The 15113-nt window shown below is 40.7% G+C and overlaps 1 protein-coding gene across 2 annotated transcripts; it reads right to left on the bottom strand.

The window, feature by feature from the left end:
- Nucleotides 1-636: 636 nt before the first annotated feature.
- Nucleotides 637-13663, bottom strand: sub1a (SUB1 regulator of transcription a). 2 transcript variants are annotated; one of them, XM_060908144.1, is made up of 5 exons: nt 13555-13663; nt 12510-12579; nt 12287-12412; nt 11024-11132; nt 637-965 (listed from the first exon to the last, which is right to left on the bottom strand). In XM_060908144.1, exons 2-5 carry the CDS (start codon nt 12576-12578, stop codon nt 886-888), a joined length of 384 nt encoding a protein of 127 aa, XP_060764127.1. In that variant the 5' UTR covers nt 12579; nt 13555-13663; the 3' UTR covers nt 637-885. The 2 variants fall into 2 exon arrangements, with proteins under 2 accessions (XP_060764127.1, XP_060764128.1); XM_060908145.1 differs by lacking the exon at nt 13555-13663 and adding an exon at nt 12823-12841.
- Between the last annotated feature and the right edge of the window lie 1450 nt (nt 13664-15113).

Raw genomic sequence — 15113 nt, 5'->3', positions numbered from 1 at the left:
TTCAAGAAAGCAAAACAGAGGACGTTTCGAGCACCTTACTCGATACTACTCAGAATAAGACTTTTAACATTATGCTTATGTTGTTTTCATTAAAAGGTTGTATTGCCGGGTTTGCATATGTAGATTATAAAAGCGTGCACTCAGTGTTTGCGGCGTGACATTTTTGCACGTGTGGTGGTTTGAATCGAGCGGTAACGTACAGCTGCCTCAGACTTATTACTAAAAATTGGAGCTACATGAAGTTTTCCACGAGTTAAGTGGATTTATATCAGAGTGCTCGAATTCTCACACCACATCGTTGATTATTTTCCCCGTAACAGCACACTACCAAGTCTTTTATTCCTCAGATAATTCTAGTCAAGTCAGTTTACCACATATGGAACAATGTCTCGATTTGAGACTCACCCCATGAAACTGAGCCTCCCTCTACTCTCCTGCCATCTTGTGGTTAAACTCAAACACTTCTCAACTACACAATTTCAGGATGGCACAATGAGGCATAGTTCCATACTAAGCCCTGTTGTAACAGACCCAATCCAGCAGTCACCCAGTGAAATTTCAGCAGTGTCACAACCTTAAAATTTTCCTTCTGAGAACTTATGAAACCATTCATTCATAAATCGACCCGAAGAACACTTTTGGTTTCCCGTCATCTTTATTGTACAAAAAATGAGCACAAGTTAAAACCATACCCACCATGGACAATGTGTAGCTTCTCAGTTGCTTCATCAGTAGAATAAAAACACAAAGAAATAGAAAAATACGATAATCGTTACACTAAAACCTAATCGGAAAATTCACACTACGGTACTGTTAATCCGACTTATAAAACGTAAGTGAAATCCAGATGGAGGAAAGAAGCAGTGAACGCCTCGTGAACAGCTTTTATATTCTCCTCAAGGCATCGTCGATGTCATCAATCTGCTCTTTCAGCTGGGTCCACTGCTCCGGGTTCAGAGAAATCCCTGAGAATGGGAACAAACTCGATCAGGATGGAGTTCATTTTTTAAAAGCAACGTTTCAGAGAAAAAAAAAAAATAATAATAAATGTACACTATTTCTATCTTAACCAAGGCCAAGCTTCTTTGGCATTGACAGAGTTATTAGGTCTCAGTATTGGGGTTAACATATAATACAAACCCCAGGAAGACATTCTCTTCTCTTCCTCTGAACAAAATCACTCAAGGTTTTATATACAGTGGTGCTTGAAAGTTTGTGAACCCTTTAGAATTTTCTATATTTCTGCATAAATATGACCTAAAACATCAACAGATTTTCACACAAGTCCTAAAAGTAGATAAAGAGAACCCAGTTAAACAAATGAGACAAAAATATTATACTTGGCCACTTATTTATTGAGGAAAATGATCCAATATTACATATCTGTGAGTGGCAAAAGTATGTGAACCTCTAGGATTAGCAGTTAATTTGAAGGTGAAATTAGAGTCAGGTGTTTTCAATCAATGGGATGACAATCAGGTGTGAGTGGGCGCCCTGTTTTATTTAAAGAACAGGGATCTATCAAAGTCTGATCTTCACAACACATGGTTGTGGAAGTGTATCATGGCACGAACAAAGGAGATTTCTGAGGACCTCAGAAAAAGCGTTGTTGATGCTCATCAGGCTGGAAAAGGTGAAAAAACCATCTCTAAAGAGTTTGGACTCCACCAATCCACAGTCAGACAGATTGTGTACAAATGGAGGAAATTCAAGACCATTGTTACCCTCCCCAGGAGTGGTCGACCAACAAAGATCACTCCAAGAGCAAGGCATCTAATAGTCGCCGAGTTCATAAAGGACCCCACGGTAACTTCTAAGCAACTGAAGGCCCCTCTCACATTGGCTAATGTTAATGTTCATGAGTCCACCATCAGGAGAACACTGAACAACAATGGTGTGCATGGCAGGGTTGCAAGGAGAAAGCCACTGCTCTCCAAAAAGAATATTGCTGCTCGTCTTCAGTTTGCTAAAGATCACGTGGACAATCCAGAAGGCTATTGGAAAAATGTTTTGTGGATGGATGAGACGAAAATAGAACATTTGGTTTAAATGAGAAGTGTTATGTTTGGAGAAAGGAAAACGCTGCATTCCAGCATAAGAACCTTATCCCATCTGTGAAACATGGTGGTGGTAGTATCATGGTTTGGACTTGTTTTGCTGCATCTGGGCCAGGACGGCTTGCCATCATTGATGGAACAATGAATTCTGAATTATACCAGTAAATTCTCAAGGAAAATGTCAGGACATCTGTCCATAAACTGAATCTCAAAAGAAGGTGGTTCATGCAGCAAGACAACAACCCTAATAAGCACATAAGTCGTTCTACCAAAGAATGGTTAAAGAAGAATAAAGTTAATGTTTTGGAATGGCCAAGTCAAAGCCCTGATCTTAATCCATTCGAAATGTTGTGGAAGGACCTGAAGCAAGCAGTTCATGTGAGGAAACCCACCAACATCCCAGAGTTGAAGCTGTTCTGTACGGAGGAACGGGCTAAAATTCCTCCAAGCCGGTGTGCAGGACTGATCAACAGTTACCGCAAATGTTTAGTTGCAGTTATTGCTGCACAAGGGGGTCACACCAGATACTGAAAGCAAAGGTTCACATACTTTTGCCACTCACAGATATGTAATATTGGATCATTTTCCTCAATAAATAAATGACCAAGTACAATATTTTTTGTCTCACTTGTTTAACTGGGTTCTCTTTATCTACTTTTAGGACTCGTGTGAAAATCTGATGATGTTTTAGGTCATATTTATGCAGAAATATAGAAAATTCTAAAGGGTTCACAAACTTTCAAGCACCACTGTATATTAGTATATATATTTTTTATTTAAATTTGTGTGTGTTCCTGTGCTAAATAAAGAAAATACAGAAAAACCTATGAAAGAGTAGGGGTGTACAAACTTTTGACTGGCACCGTATTACGTAACGGATATCACTTTTATTCCTGGGTTTTTGATGCAAACGAGTGCGACAGTTAAAGTCTGGAGGAGATCTCCGTCAGGTTCTTGAAGATGTTCGGCAAAACGTTCCAGCTCATTTCTCCTTACAAAGCTGCTTTATCGAGAATAAAAGAGACGACTCGTACTTTATTTAAAAAACAAATAGTTCGTAGAAATGTTTCATTTTCATTATTTTCGACGGCGCATTTGTGTTTACGCTACACTGCATCATATGTAACATGATATATAGTTTTTCCTCAAACTGCCAGCAATATAGTCATTTTGCATTAAAACCTCTTTAAAAAAAAATCATCACTTTCTTGACAAACACATTTAACATTTTAAAGATTAAGTACAACAATTTGAACATTAGCTCAGTTGCTTCTAGGCAGTTTTTAAATAAATTTCTTTTAAAAATTACAATATTTACTAAAAGTGTGCTGCAACACGCTTTACAGAAGAAGAAGAAGCCTTTATATCACATCACAATCTCAATAGACCCCTTTCACTGACGTCACCCGAAACCGGAAGTAAACAGACCCTGCGCCATTTTGGAAGACCAACAAACTCGTGATAAGGGGATAATAACGGCAGCGGTATGTGAACCCACGAGAATAAAGTGGAGTGGCAAACGACTTAAACAAACAAATCTGAGCTGTTTTATTTATGATTTATTGGCCCAACAGTAGACTTGAAAGAAACCTGTGTGAGACTTGGCAAAAAACTGTGGATATAATGGATAAGTCTGTGCATGATCTGCGGACACTTTGAGGTAAGCAAACGCAAGAAATTCAGATTTAAAACATGCTAAATTGGCCCCAAGTTGATAACTGTATGAGGAGCAAGCCTCCCAGACTTCTACAATTTAATAATAATAATAATTTAGGATGGTTTGGGGCTTGCTCGCTGCTGCCAGGTTGGTTGTTGAGTAGCCTGACTGTTTTTTTTTTTCTTGCGTGTGGTATCATTGTTGACGCGAGGTTGTTTTTTGAACATGCCAATGCGGACACGATTTCCCCTGATGAGTTATGACTTCAGACGCGATGCGTGTGTGGAGGTGTGGAGTCCGCGTGATATGTGCGTAAGATAGGCTTCTCATGTGTTTGGAGATCCGCGCTCCGAGACAAGCACAAGCACACACACCCCCAAGGGAAAAAAAGGGGCCCCCCGAAAATATCGGCATAGTTCGAACACTGAGTGTAGGCACTGGGTGTAAACAACAAATAGTTTACAATGTCTGGGTAGCAAACAGATGGCAGAATTGGTGTCCGGTCCTCCTTATGTTTCCATTCTCCCTTGCCCCGAGTCTTATCATATGGGTCAAACCCATCAATCACAGCCAGTTTCTCCACATACCGTGCCCTTTCTGCAGCTGGTAATGTACTCACATAACCCGAATTATCATCCATCGTGTCACTTTACTCTCACTCGTACTTTGTTTTATATTGTGAGTGCATGTACTTGGTCTTCCAATATGGCGCCTAACAAAATCTCGCGGCGCGGTGACGTCATGTGAAAGGGATCTATATTTTATCATCACATCAACCAACCCAAATCCTGACCTTACTAAACATCTGAAGAGTAAATAAATAAATAAATAAGCAAGCTTTAGTGGTTTTATGGTTCTAAATCCAAACACCCATAAACTGATAGCTGATATTATTTTGCGATGGTACAGTAACACTAGAGTTGGGAATCTCTGAACACTTTTGAAACTGAAATCTTTATTTCGAACATGTGTGAACAGTGAAATCAAAACCAAACCAAACAAACTAAATAACCATAATCATAGGAAAAAAAAAAAAAAAAAAATATATATATATATATATATATATATATATATATATATATATATATATATATATATATATATTAAAAAATGACTCATTTTACTACTAATTAACTAATAATAATAATTAAAATGAACTTAAACACGTTTGAAAAGGAGTAGGAAGACGTAAAAACTTATTAACTCCTACCCCCACTCTCTGTTTCCCTATAATCATGTATGATACCAATTATTATTTCATGTGAATATCCGTATAATACTAAATGATACTAATAAAAAAAAATAACAAAATTCACGCAATTCACTTCACAATTCAGTTTAACGTCTGTTCGATTATAAAAGAGATTTTATCTTGAATTTCATGCTCGAGAGCCCACATTAGTGTGTGATTATCATTACATTATAGTGATTTGCAATTTCCTGTGATGGACTGTGCGTTTCTAGCAGGGCTCTGGAACATGCGTCATTCGGATTTTCATATTATTTCCCTATTCAAAAGTAAAACAAAATCACATTTGAATGCTGCAGATTCCCTGTCCTGCTTTTCCGTGCTGTAAGATTACAGAAACCTGTACGGTTTGCTTGGAAGAGCCTTAATATCGTAGCCTGGCAAGCCAGACTAAATGTGAATATTTAGTCTGGCCTCGATCCGTAGACATTTCCGAAGCGGGTAGGAGGAACAAACCGCTGTCTTTCAAACTGTCTCTGTGCGTATAGGCCAACGCTCTGACCAATCAGCGCAACAGTGACTGTGACGTAGTCAGAGCGACAGAAAGCAGTGGGGGAGACCTTGAAATAAATAATTTTTCAAAATGCGTATTAATTAATAAACAGGTTCTAGATATTAAGAAGTTTGGAGATAATGACCACAAGTTTGGAGTCTGTACCACATACTTAACATACTCTTATTTTTTCCAAGTGTTTTTCAAGGGTTTGCTTAAACTGTTTTTGAGAGTTTTTATTTAGTGGTGTTTGGTGAAATAATTTCCCTTAAATTTAAAATAACGGGAAAATAAGAAACAATCAAAAAGTAATGTTTCAAAGCTGTTTATTAATTCTTCGTACTGCACAAACTAGCCCCATCCTTTTGGCTACGAGCGGAGCTAGCTGGTAGATCAGACTTTTGCCATAGCCGGTCGGCAAAACAGCGAAAACGTCCTTCTTGAAAAGGAATGAGCGGAGAGCCTCTTCCTGCTCATGTTTCAACGAAAACTCCAAGTCTAATTCTTCTAAAACTGATTCCAAAGCGGAGTCAAACGCGCGCTGTTCACTAGCCGTAGCCATCTTTCCTGTTGCGCTTTCTCCAGCGTCGCGCAGCTTTGTCGTCACTCCTGCAAAAGCCCGCCCAAAGAATCCAAACAAAAACCTTGCGTTGTGATTGGCGGGCACGATTTGATGCCCGGGGTGTTTTTGTTTATATGGTGCGAGGCTAGACCCACTCGCTAGGCAAAAAATATTTTTGGCCGCTAGGCGGGTGAGTCTAGTTTACTAGGCTATTAATATCGTTACCACTTGTACCAAAGCTCGGGTTTTGCTCGAGTCTAACCTTGAGCCGCTGAAGCACCAGTTCAAACGAGGAGTTCATGGAACACGGGTCATTAGGGTCAAAAGGTCGAGGGTCACATTAAAGCAACACCGGGGTGAACCAACGACGATGAAATTCATATAAATATTTTTAGGATTCTACTTTTCACCGAAGTTCTTGGTAATAATAGAATCTGTAAAGAAAGATTTTGTACTAAATTTAGAAAATGAACACATTTTCACTCATGCTCGGAGACATTCGGACTCCAAATATGGATCCCTAAATAAGTATCTAAAAAAATAAAAGGCTGTAATAAATTAAGCTACATTTATTCTATGGCACGAGCTACTTCTGGTAAAATCGTGCGCTATGATTGGTTCCTTGGCGGGCAGCATTTTCCCGTAATGCCCGTGGGCGATTATGGACTTTCTTTCCAAGGCGCTGGTTTTCAATGTTGCCCCCAAAACAAACAAACAAACAAACAAACAAACAAAAACGATGAACTGGAAATCAAAACGGAATCAAAAATGACCGAAACACAAAAGACAAACAAGAGTCACTGAGTTATTCAAGAAATGAGCAACGAAGAGCATTAGGAAACCGCGAACTGCTAACAGAAATTCAGCTTTGAAACCGCTAGCCGTTTATTCTGCGTGTGTGACTCGACTACGTTACAAATATGACGTGACTGAAAGCAGCGTCACGCCTTGTTATAACGACTGTCTATTTTAATCTTAGAAATAAAAAAAGCCATATAATAAACTCCTTATTAACCTTGCTTGGTCTTTACGGGAAAATATGAGACCGTGGTCTTTGGCTCGGTCCGTACTGCTCTGGGTATGCTTCTACGGTATCACTCTGGATCAGCGTGTCTGCTAAATGCCTGTAATGTAACGTAACATAACGTAATGATATTTTCCCGTAAAGACTAGGGCTGGGAATCGATCCAGATTTCCTGGATCGATTCGATTCCGATTCATAAGGTCACGATCCGATTCGATATCAATTTACTTAGATATTGCTGGATTGTCACTTTAAAGTAAAAACTGTCTCTATTGACAGGAACAGCCCCATGTGTGTTTGTGCATGTAATTTAACACTAAATGCCTTCTCCAGTGCAGTTTGATTCGCCGCAGGTTTAGCTGAAACTGTGTCGGTGTGGTGCCTGGATAAGTGGTTGTGGAGATTGGTTGTATTGCCACTAGGGCTGTAACGATATGTGTATCGAAATCGCGATACACAGAGCCACGATCCGTATCGCGATACAAGAAGGCAGAATCGCGGTACACCCTTTCAAACTTCTCCTCAGCCCAAAAACAGAGGCGCTTCCAAACTTCAATTTATGAATACTTTTTATTTAAATTACATTGTAAACTTACTTAAATTACTTTTTTTTAATATCTATTAGTAAGTCGTTTTTTCGCCGACCTGCGACAATCTTCTGCGAGTCACGCAACGTCCACACTCGCCACTGGCAGAGCATTCATTTCTTTTAAGCGGTCGCCATTCTGGTTGCGACGCGGGGAGCGAATCTGTAAACAAGCAGCTCATTGGCTGGCTAGGTGTGCCACAAGCCAATCACAATCACTTGACCGGAAAGGCATGCAGTGTTGCCAGATTGGGCGGGTTTAGGTGCTTTTTGGCTGGTTTTGAACATATTTTGGGGTGGAAAACGTTAGCAATATCTGGCAACACTGAAGGCATGTCTGCTTGGGCGGAAGCCTTCTGCGGCAGTTACATTTTGACACGCGAGCAATGTTTCACCATAAAAATTCCGTAATTTCCATCTGTTTTCCGCGATCACAGAAAATCATTGGCCCTATGAGAGTGAGACAGTGAGAGAGCCACCCCCCCAAAAAAATCTTAACGGATTTACACGATTTGGAAAAATGACTTTTTCAGAACCGAAAAAAACAGAGCTTCCGGCTCAACAGTATTATTTTGAGAAATAAAACAGTCTTTGGATATACATTTGTTCATTTTTGCATACATATTACTCATTCTCTGCAGTGGTCTGAATTATTTATTATTAAATAGTTAATGTAAGTAAGTAAATGTTAATAAGTCAAATTTACTACTTTAAAAAAACATTTTAAAAAAAATCATGGGCGTATTGAATTGTGGGTCAAAAATCGCGATACGAATCGAATCGTGAGTTGGGTGTATCGTTACAGCCCTAATTGCCACTATATTTTACCTCTATGTGGCACAATTTGCACACTGCTTTTGTTCTGTCGACTTCGTCTCTGTCCTCGTAACGTTTGAATCCAAAGTAATGCCACACATCAGCTTTCAGGCCAGGCGGTGATTTTAGCTGTGCAGCTTCAGCCATCTCGCGTTCTTAAGTTTCGATTTCGTTTGCCGGCACCCGCTTTTTATAGCGGTCCTTGCGCGGTCCAGAAAATAGTGCCTATAGCCACCTGGAAGAGATCGATCCACACATTTTTGAATCCATCTCGTATTTTTTGAACGTGAATCGATATCGGATCGTGGATCGATCTTTTGAACCCAGCCATAGTAAAGACCTCGCGCTCAGTTAATTAGTAATCAGGTTATTACTATTTGTCTGTGACTGAATCTCTATTGGGCATAAAGTGCATTGATGTGTTATATGTGTAGTACGTAATAATACACAGCAAATGGGACACCACAGTAATGTGTAAGTGATCGGGTGAAGACGTGTTAACGGTGTTCACAACGATCCTGTCCATGTAAGAAACTGTGTTAAGTATAAACAACAGGAAGAACACTGTTGGGAATGCAAGTGAATCTAAAACAAAGCCTGTGTCTTATGAATACACCACATAAAAACAAAAGGACTGCAAAACTCCTGCTGTTTATTGGATCATTTATATTCAAATTCAAATCTGAATGCAATTTTTTTTTAATAGAATTTAACATCCTACAAGTCAAACTCGCATTAACAGGGACGCCTAGTCCTTCTCGTGACTAATCTGTATGCTCAAAATCCCCTTCAAATATCCTTCAAACAGGAAGGAACCTATTAAAGAAAAACTATTTATAGCAACACTTGATCCTGTTTGGCTCCGTTCCAAAATCTAACCAGTTCATCTGCTGGTTTCGATGAGAAGTCCATATAAATCCTACAAGCATCCAAACAGACACAAGGACAAACTGAAAACTCAGTTCCGGAGGTATAATGAAGTTTTTTTTCTATTTAAAAAAACAAAAAAAGCATAAATGCTGGACCTGAACAGAAGTCTGGCTGTGATGTTTTGTCCATGAATGCAGAATCATTCAAGAGAAAAATCACGATTATTTTTCCCCATCTTTAATACAAACGCCATGACAAACACATCCTCAACCAGACGCCAACATCCGAGCCAAAGCCAAAGTTAAATTTCAAAAACCTCTTCCTGGGATTTCAATATTTGCTATATTATTATTTTAGTATAAATACGCAGGTGATTATAGAAAACCGCACGTGCTGATTGGTCGAGAAACCTGAACTATTTCTCGATAATCACCTCGAGCGACTCGGCAAAATGGCGGCCGATCGCTTCGTCACTGGAGTGCCGCTTTTCCACTACCAACGCGGCTGAGTCGTGCCGTGCTGAGTTGGGCTGAGTCGAGCTGAGCGGGGCTGTTGGAGTTGCATTTCGACTACAACCGCGCTGAACCGTGCTGGCTGGAAGTGGGTGGACACATTGGGTGGAGTTAGCAAAAGTGGGTGGACGTCACGTGATGTCGTTAGGCGGCGCAAACAGTGACATCAGTGATCTTTTAAGCGGTAGTCTCACGACCCGGATAGTAAACAATAAACATGGAGGACATGGAGTCGTTAGTGCTGCTGGTCTTGGTGCTGTGGCTTGTTGTCACCGACAACGCCAACAGATACTGGCAAGAGCGTATAGATGAGGCGAGGCGCATAAGGCTTCATAATTCTCGTAATTCGTAATTATTCTTCTTCCGGGTTTACAGATCCCAGCGTGCTCGCGGGGCGTGTGTGGGCATGTGAGGACACTCCTCCTCACCAATCAGTGCACAGGGGAGTGTCTCCTCACGCCCCTAGCCCCACTTGGCTCGCTTTGGCTCGCTTCAGCCCCACTCCAAAACCGTGCGAGTTTTGGGTGCTGAGCAGGGCTGAAGCGAGCTGAGTCGCGCCGCTCTGAGGTAGTCGAAACGCGAGCCGTGTCGGGCTGAAGTGAGCTGAAGCGAGCTGAAAAAGGGTAGTGGAAAAGGGCCATAAGTGAGGAAGAATTACAAATGATGAAAGAAGATACTGTTCCTAAAACCGCTAAAGGTGCTACGAAGTTTGGTCTAAAACTATTCAAAAGGTACGGTCGAATTGTGATTTATTTTACCTGTTTCAAAACAAAGTATTTTCTGTGACTCGGTGTAGATAACTGACGCAAGTCTGTGCCGCGCCTTTATTACATTTGCATGCCGCTTTTGAAATGTGAAATAAATTATTTTAAAAAATTTTTTTAAACAAACAATCACGTGTGTATTTATACTAAAACAATTATCTACTTCAGGCTGAGTGAATATCGGTGAATAATAACCTCCACTTCGTCTCGGCTATTATTCACCGATAGTCACTTCACCTTCTGCAAATAATTGTTAAATAGTATATGACGCCACAGATTACATCACATTACACTGCATTTAGCAGACACTCTTCTCCAGAGTGACGTACACCGAGTGCATAAGTCAGGTACACGAAGTGCTGGACTTCTATATTATGCAACAGGAGTGTAAATCAGTGTTAACTCTGTGTAATAAGGGTGGCGAATGCCTTACCTTTCTTTCCCGGTTTCATTTCACCTTCCTGGTCCATCCAGTACTCGCGGATATCGATGAGGACTTTCCCTTTGAACTCTCGCACACTCACGTATCTCATCTTCCCTATCTTAGAAAAGACATACACAAGAGCAGAACAGAAAAACCTCAGGATTTTTTATGAGACTTTAAATCACTATCAATATGACAGACAAATATATTAAATTCATTCACAAGCCTGCTGTGCTGCCAGGTGTAAGGGTTTGGCTGCCTAGAAATAGAACTAACGAGATACATATGTTATTTACCAGCTGGGAGGTCCGTATGGTGAAATACCATGACCGAGGTCTTGAAAGTACTGACTGAGGCCCTCTGGGCTGAGGTCAGTATTCAAGGCCGAGGTCACGGTATTTCACCATACGGACCGACCATAAGCTGGTAAATAATATATTTTTTTTTCTTGACCAAATTCTAACAGAAAACGGGAGCGCCCGAAAGGGAAAACCGAGCCGAGCTGCCATTCTGAATCCTCATTCACGGCTGTAATGCAAATGGCTTCCTCCTCGGTATACAAGTGCACTTCCATGGCAGGAAAAAACCTACATTTTGCCGCCTATGTAGTCCCCTATTTATACAAAATTGAGTCATTCAGGATTCAGCCATGTTTTTGCTTGGCGTTAGCAACAGTTACAGCTTTCTCCTGAAATGTTTTCTTTTATTTTGTCTTCATCAGGGTAGTAAAACTCACTTTCGCTGTTGTTATCGCTATCCATGCTGTAAAATTAATGCTGTTATATGGAGAAATGTGAAAATAAATGTTGACCAAAAATTGCTACTATGTTTGTGGTTGTTGTGAACGAGCAAGTCGCGAAAGGTTGGTATTCCGGACCGCTCACGAGCCAAACAGAGCGCACGATTTGATGGAAACTGGACCGTGAAAAAATAAAATTAGTTATGTGTTGCATGACAGTGAAGGTTTAACTTTAATCACGGTTACATATCTGAAGAAAAAAAAAACACTTTTACACAATAGTGAATAGTCCATTTTTCTTTAAACTGATCTACCACGGAACATTAAACTAAAAAACAAAAAATTGAATTGTCCAGCCTTAATACAGCACATCAAAGCCAGTATTGCAGTTTTTGAGATATCGTAGTATTCTACAGGTTTCTATTTTCAAAGAGAATGATATTTAATCCTATACAACACTACAGCATGGTTACGGTTACACTTACAGTAAACAGGTGCTGGAAAATATTAGTAGTAGTTTTATAACTCCTGACCTGGAACATATTATCTTTTTTATTGCTACCGCCTCCGCCGCTTTTAGATGCGCCGGATGTCTTTGATGACTCCCCACTCTTCTGTTTCTTTGCTGGCTTCTCTGTCATTTGCTTCTTCCGTTTGGCCTGGCGAGGCAGAGTACACCATTAACAACCATTAAATGCTGCCAAGCTGAATCATCTCATCTCATCTCATCTTTTCCGTTAATCATAATTTCTGTACCTTTGTGTCAGCTTCACTGTCTGAATCACTGCTGGATGTTGAAGACAGCACTTCCTTGGATTTAGGCATCCTGGACACACAGTGCAATGCGTTTAAACACAACACAAAGCAAAAACAGATATTAAAACCTGCCAATCTTGAGTATGATGAGATCAGTGTCATGAATGGCATCTAACGGTTTGGCTGCGTTCAAATACCCGGATGTTGAGTCTCAGGCCTGATCACCTAATGTGAACTTGCATTACAGATAAACGAATGAATGAATGAATGAATGAAAGAAAATAAAAAATACCCCTCTCCTTCCAAGACACACCTGTTCTGCTGCTATGTTATTTTTCAGTCTGAAAAGTTTTCTTACTGTTCCTGGTTCAAGATGCTCTTCTTTATCACTTCAAATGAAATGAAACCACATGGAAACGCGCATGCGCAGTCACTTGTGCTTACGTCACACTCAAAAACGAATTAATTCATTTCATTGTCGCGGTTTTTCTGGTAATTATCGATATACTGTTTGTATAATTTGCATTCCATGTCGAACAATGTTTGACGTTTCTGTTTTTTGAACAACAACAACAAAAAAAACTACGCGTTCCATAAACACCACCTCTCAGCCTAGTTACCGTTAGCATTAGCATGTAGCTAAACTAGCACGCTAGCTCATTTTGTCCTTTCACCCATTGTGTTCTTATAGACGTCGTTTGCTTTGACTAGATTTACAGAAGAAAATCGATTCCAACTAGACAACAAGTTAAATAAATATACATTAGTTTTCTAGCTAAATTCAGGGGGAAAAAAACAAGCTGCGCATGCGCAGTATCACTCCTGAACGTTGCAGCCGAGGAAAATGGAGATACCCGGATGAGACTGCGCAATCTGATTGGTTTAACGGCCCCGCGTTGTTCTATCAGATATGTAGTCCGCGGAAATAGACTACAAAATAACAAGTACGTTTTCGAAAATAAACCTAAATCGGCAAAATATACAAATATATCGTTACCCACATCGGTCTTCTATTAGCTTTGCATGATAGATTGCACATACTCACGCGTCAATTTAAAAAATTTCGAGTTATACAGTCGGTCGTGTTGAACGGAAGGTCTCTCTGTGGAAACGGCAGCGTTTCTGCAACCACAAAAATGAATCCAAAATGGCGGCCTGCGAGAGGGAACAGTGCACTATGTAGCACGGAACGTCCATTTCTTCATACCCTACGTAGTGCACTTATACAGACAGAAGGGGGTAATTTGAGATCGAGCCTCAGTCTGCACAAAGAGAGCTGTTCAAATGTTCTGCAGTGCAGTGTGGGAAAAGATTCAAGAGTCGATTCAGGAGTCGAGTCTGAGTTTGCCTTTCATTTTTAAGGAAAAGAAAAGGAAAACCTAGAAATCTTTTTCAAAGATGAGCACAGCATCATAAATGAAAACAAAACTCATATTACCCTAGTACTAAACAGCAATTTAAAATCAATTGCACTTAGACAAATAGTTTTGGGTTTCTAGACATTAAGCACACAGGTGGTGTAGTGGTTAGCGCTGTTACCTCACAGCAAGAAGGTTCAGGGTTCGAGCCCAGTGGCCGGCGAGGGCCTTTCTGTGTGAAGTTTGCATGGCTAGGTTAATTGGTGGCTGGAAATTGACCGTAGGTGTGAATGGTTGTTTGTCTCTATGTGTCAGCCCTGTGATGACCTGGCGACTTGTCCAGGGTGTACCCCGCCTCTCGCCCGTAGTCAGCTGGGATATACTCCGGCTTGCCTGCGACCCTGTAGAACAGGATAAGCGGCTACAGATAATGGATGGATGGCACGGGCGCAGATAGAGGGTGGGACGGGTGGGATTTGTCCCACCCAGATTTAAATTCACCTCGTTCGGTCCCCCCCACTTATAGGGAGGAAAAAACGTCTATGCTGTCTTTCTTTGCATAAGGCAAACCTCACGGAAAAATCAAAAGACTAATTACCATTCGGTTTATTGAGGTGCACAGCAGTACATACATAGTTGCAACAACTCACATAAAACAAAACAAAGACTGATATTCGGTTGGTTGAGCTGCGCAGACTGCACAGGTTGCGAGCTCGAGCTTGGTTGCTATGGTTACCCACAACAAGTTTGACAGGCATATCGGGGACAGCTCCTAGTTCAGGACCCCAACACGGCATGATGAAGGGTGCCAAACCGAAAAGGCAGAAAACGATTGCATTGTTTTTTGAAAAAACAACGATTGTAAGTAAACTGTGCCTTACTTTATCATATCACCTTGCAATTTTTTGATAGTCTGTTCAAAGTAATGTCGTAGTGAAAGTAAAATCGTACGGAGTAGAGATGCCTTTCTGGTAGCCTCCTTCTTTCGGTGGTAGCCTGTAGATACAGTGCTCAGAAGGCAGTTTTAATGTTTAATCTGGCGTTCCCTTAGCCTGGCAAGGCATTTCCGAAGGGTGGGGGTGGAACAACCCGCTGTCTTTCAAACTGTCTCTGTGCGTATAGGCCAACGCTCTGACCAATCAGCGCAACAGTGACTGTGACGTAGTCAGAGCGACAGAAAGCAGTGGGGGAGACCTTGAAATAAATAATTTTTCAAAATGCGTATGAATTAACAAACAGGTTCTAG

The sequence above is a fragment of the Neoarius graeffei genome, chromosome 25 (assembly GCF_027579695.1).
Source record: "Neoarius graeffei isolate fNeoGra1 chromosome 25, fNeoGra1.pri, whole genome shotgun sequence".
In the NCBI taxonomy this organism is placed as follows: Eukaryota; Metazoa; Chordata; class Actinopteri; order Siluriformes; family Ariidae; genus Neoarius; species Neoarius graeffei.
The sequence above is the reverse complement of the archived record's forward strand: the minus strand, read 5'-3'. Positions and strand labels throughout refer to the sequence as shown.

What these genes read in the sequence shown, in the direction of transcription:
- sub1a (XM_060908144.1), bottom strand. Translation starts at nt 12,578, where the DNA reads ATGCCTAAATCCAAGGAAGTGCTGTCTTCAACATCCAGCAGTGATTCA. An exon ending in ACAGTGAAGCTGACACAAAG is followed by an intron (nt 12,413 to 12,509) that starts GTACAGAAATTA and finishes CTGCCTCGCCAG; the next exon opens with GCCAAACGGAAGAAGCAAAT. An exon ending in AATGAAACCGGGAAAGAAAG is followed by an intron (nt 966 to 11,023) that starts GTAAGGCATTCG and finishes TCCCATTCTCAG; the next exon opens with GGATTTCTCTGAACCCGGAG.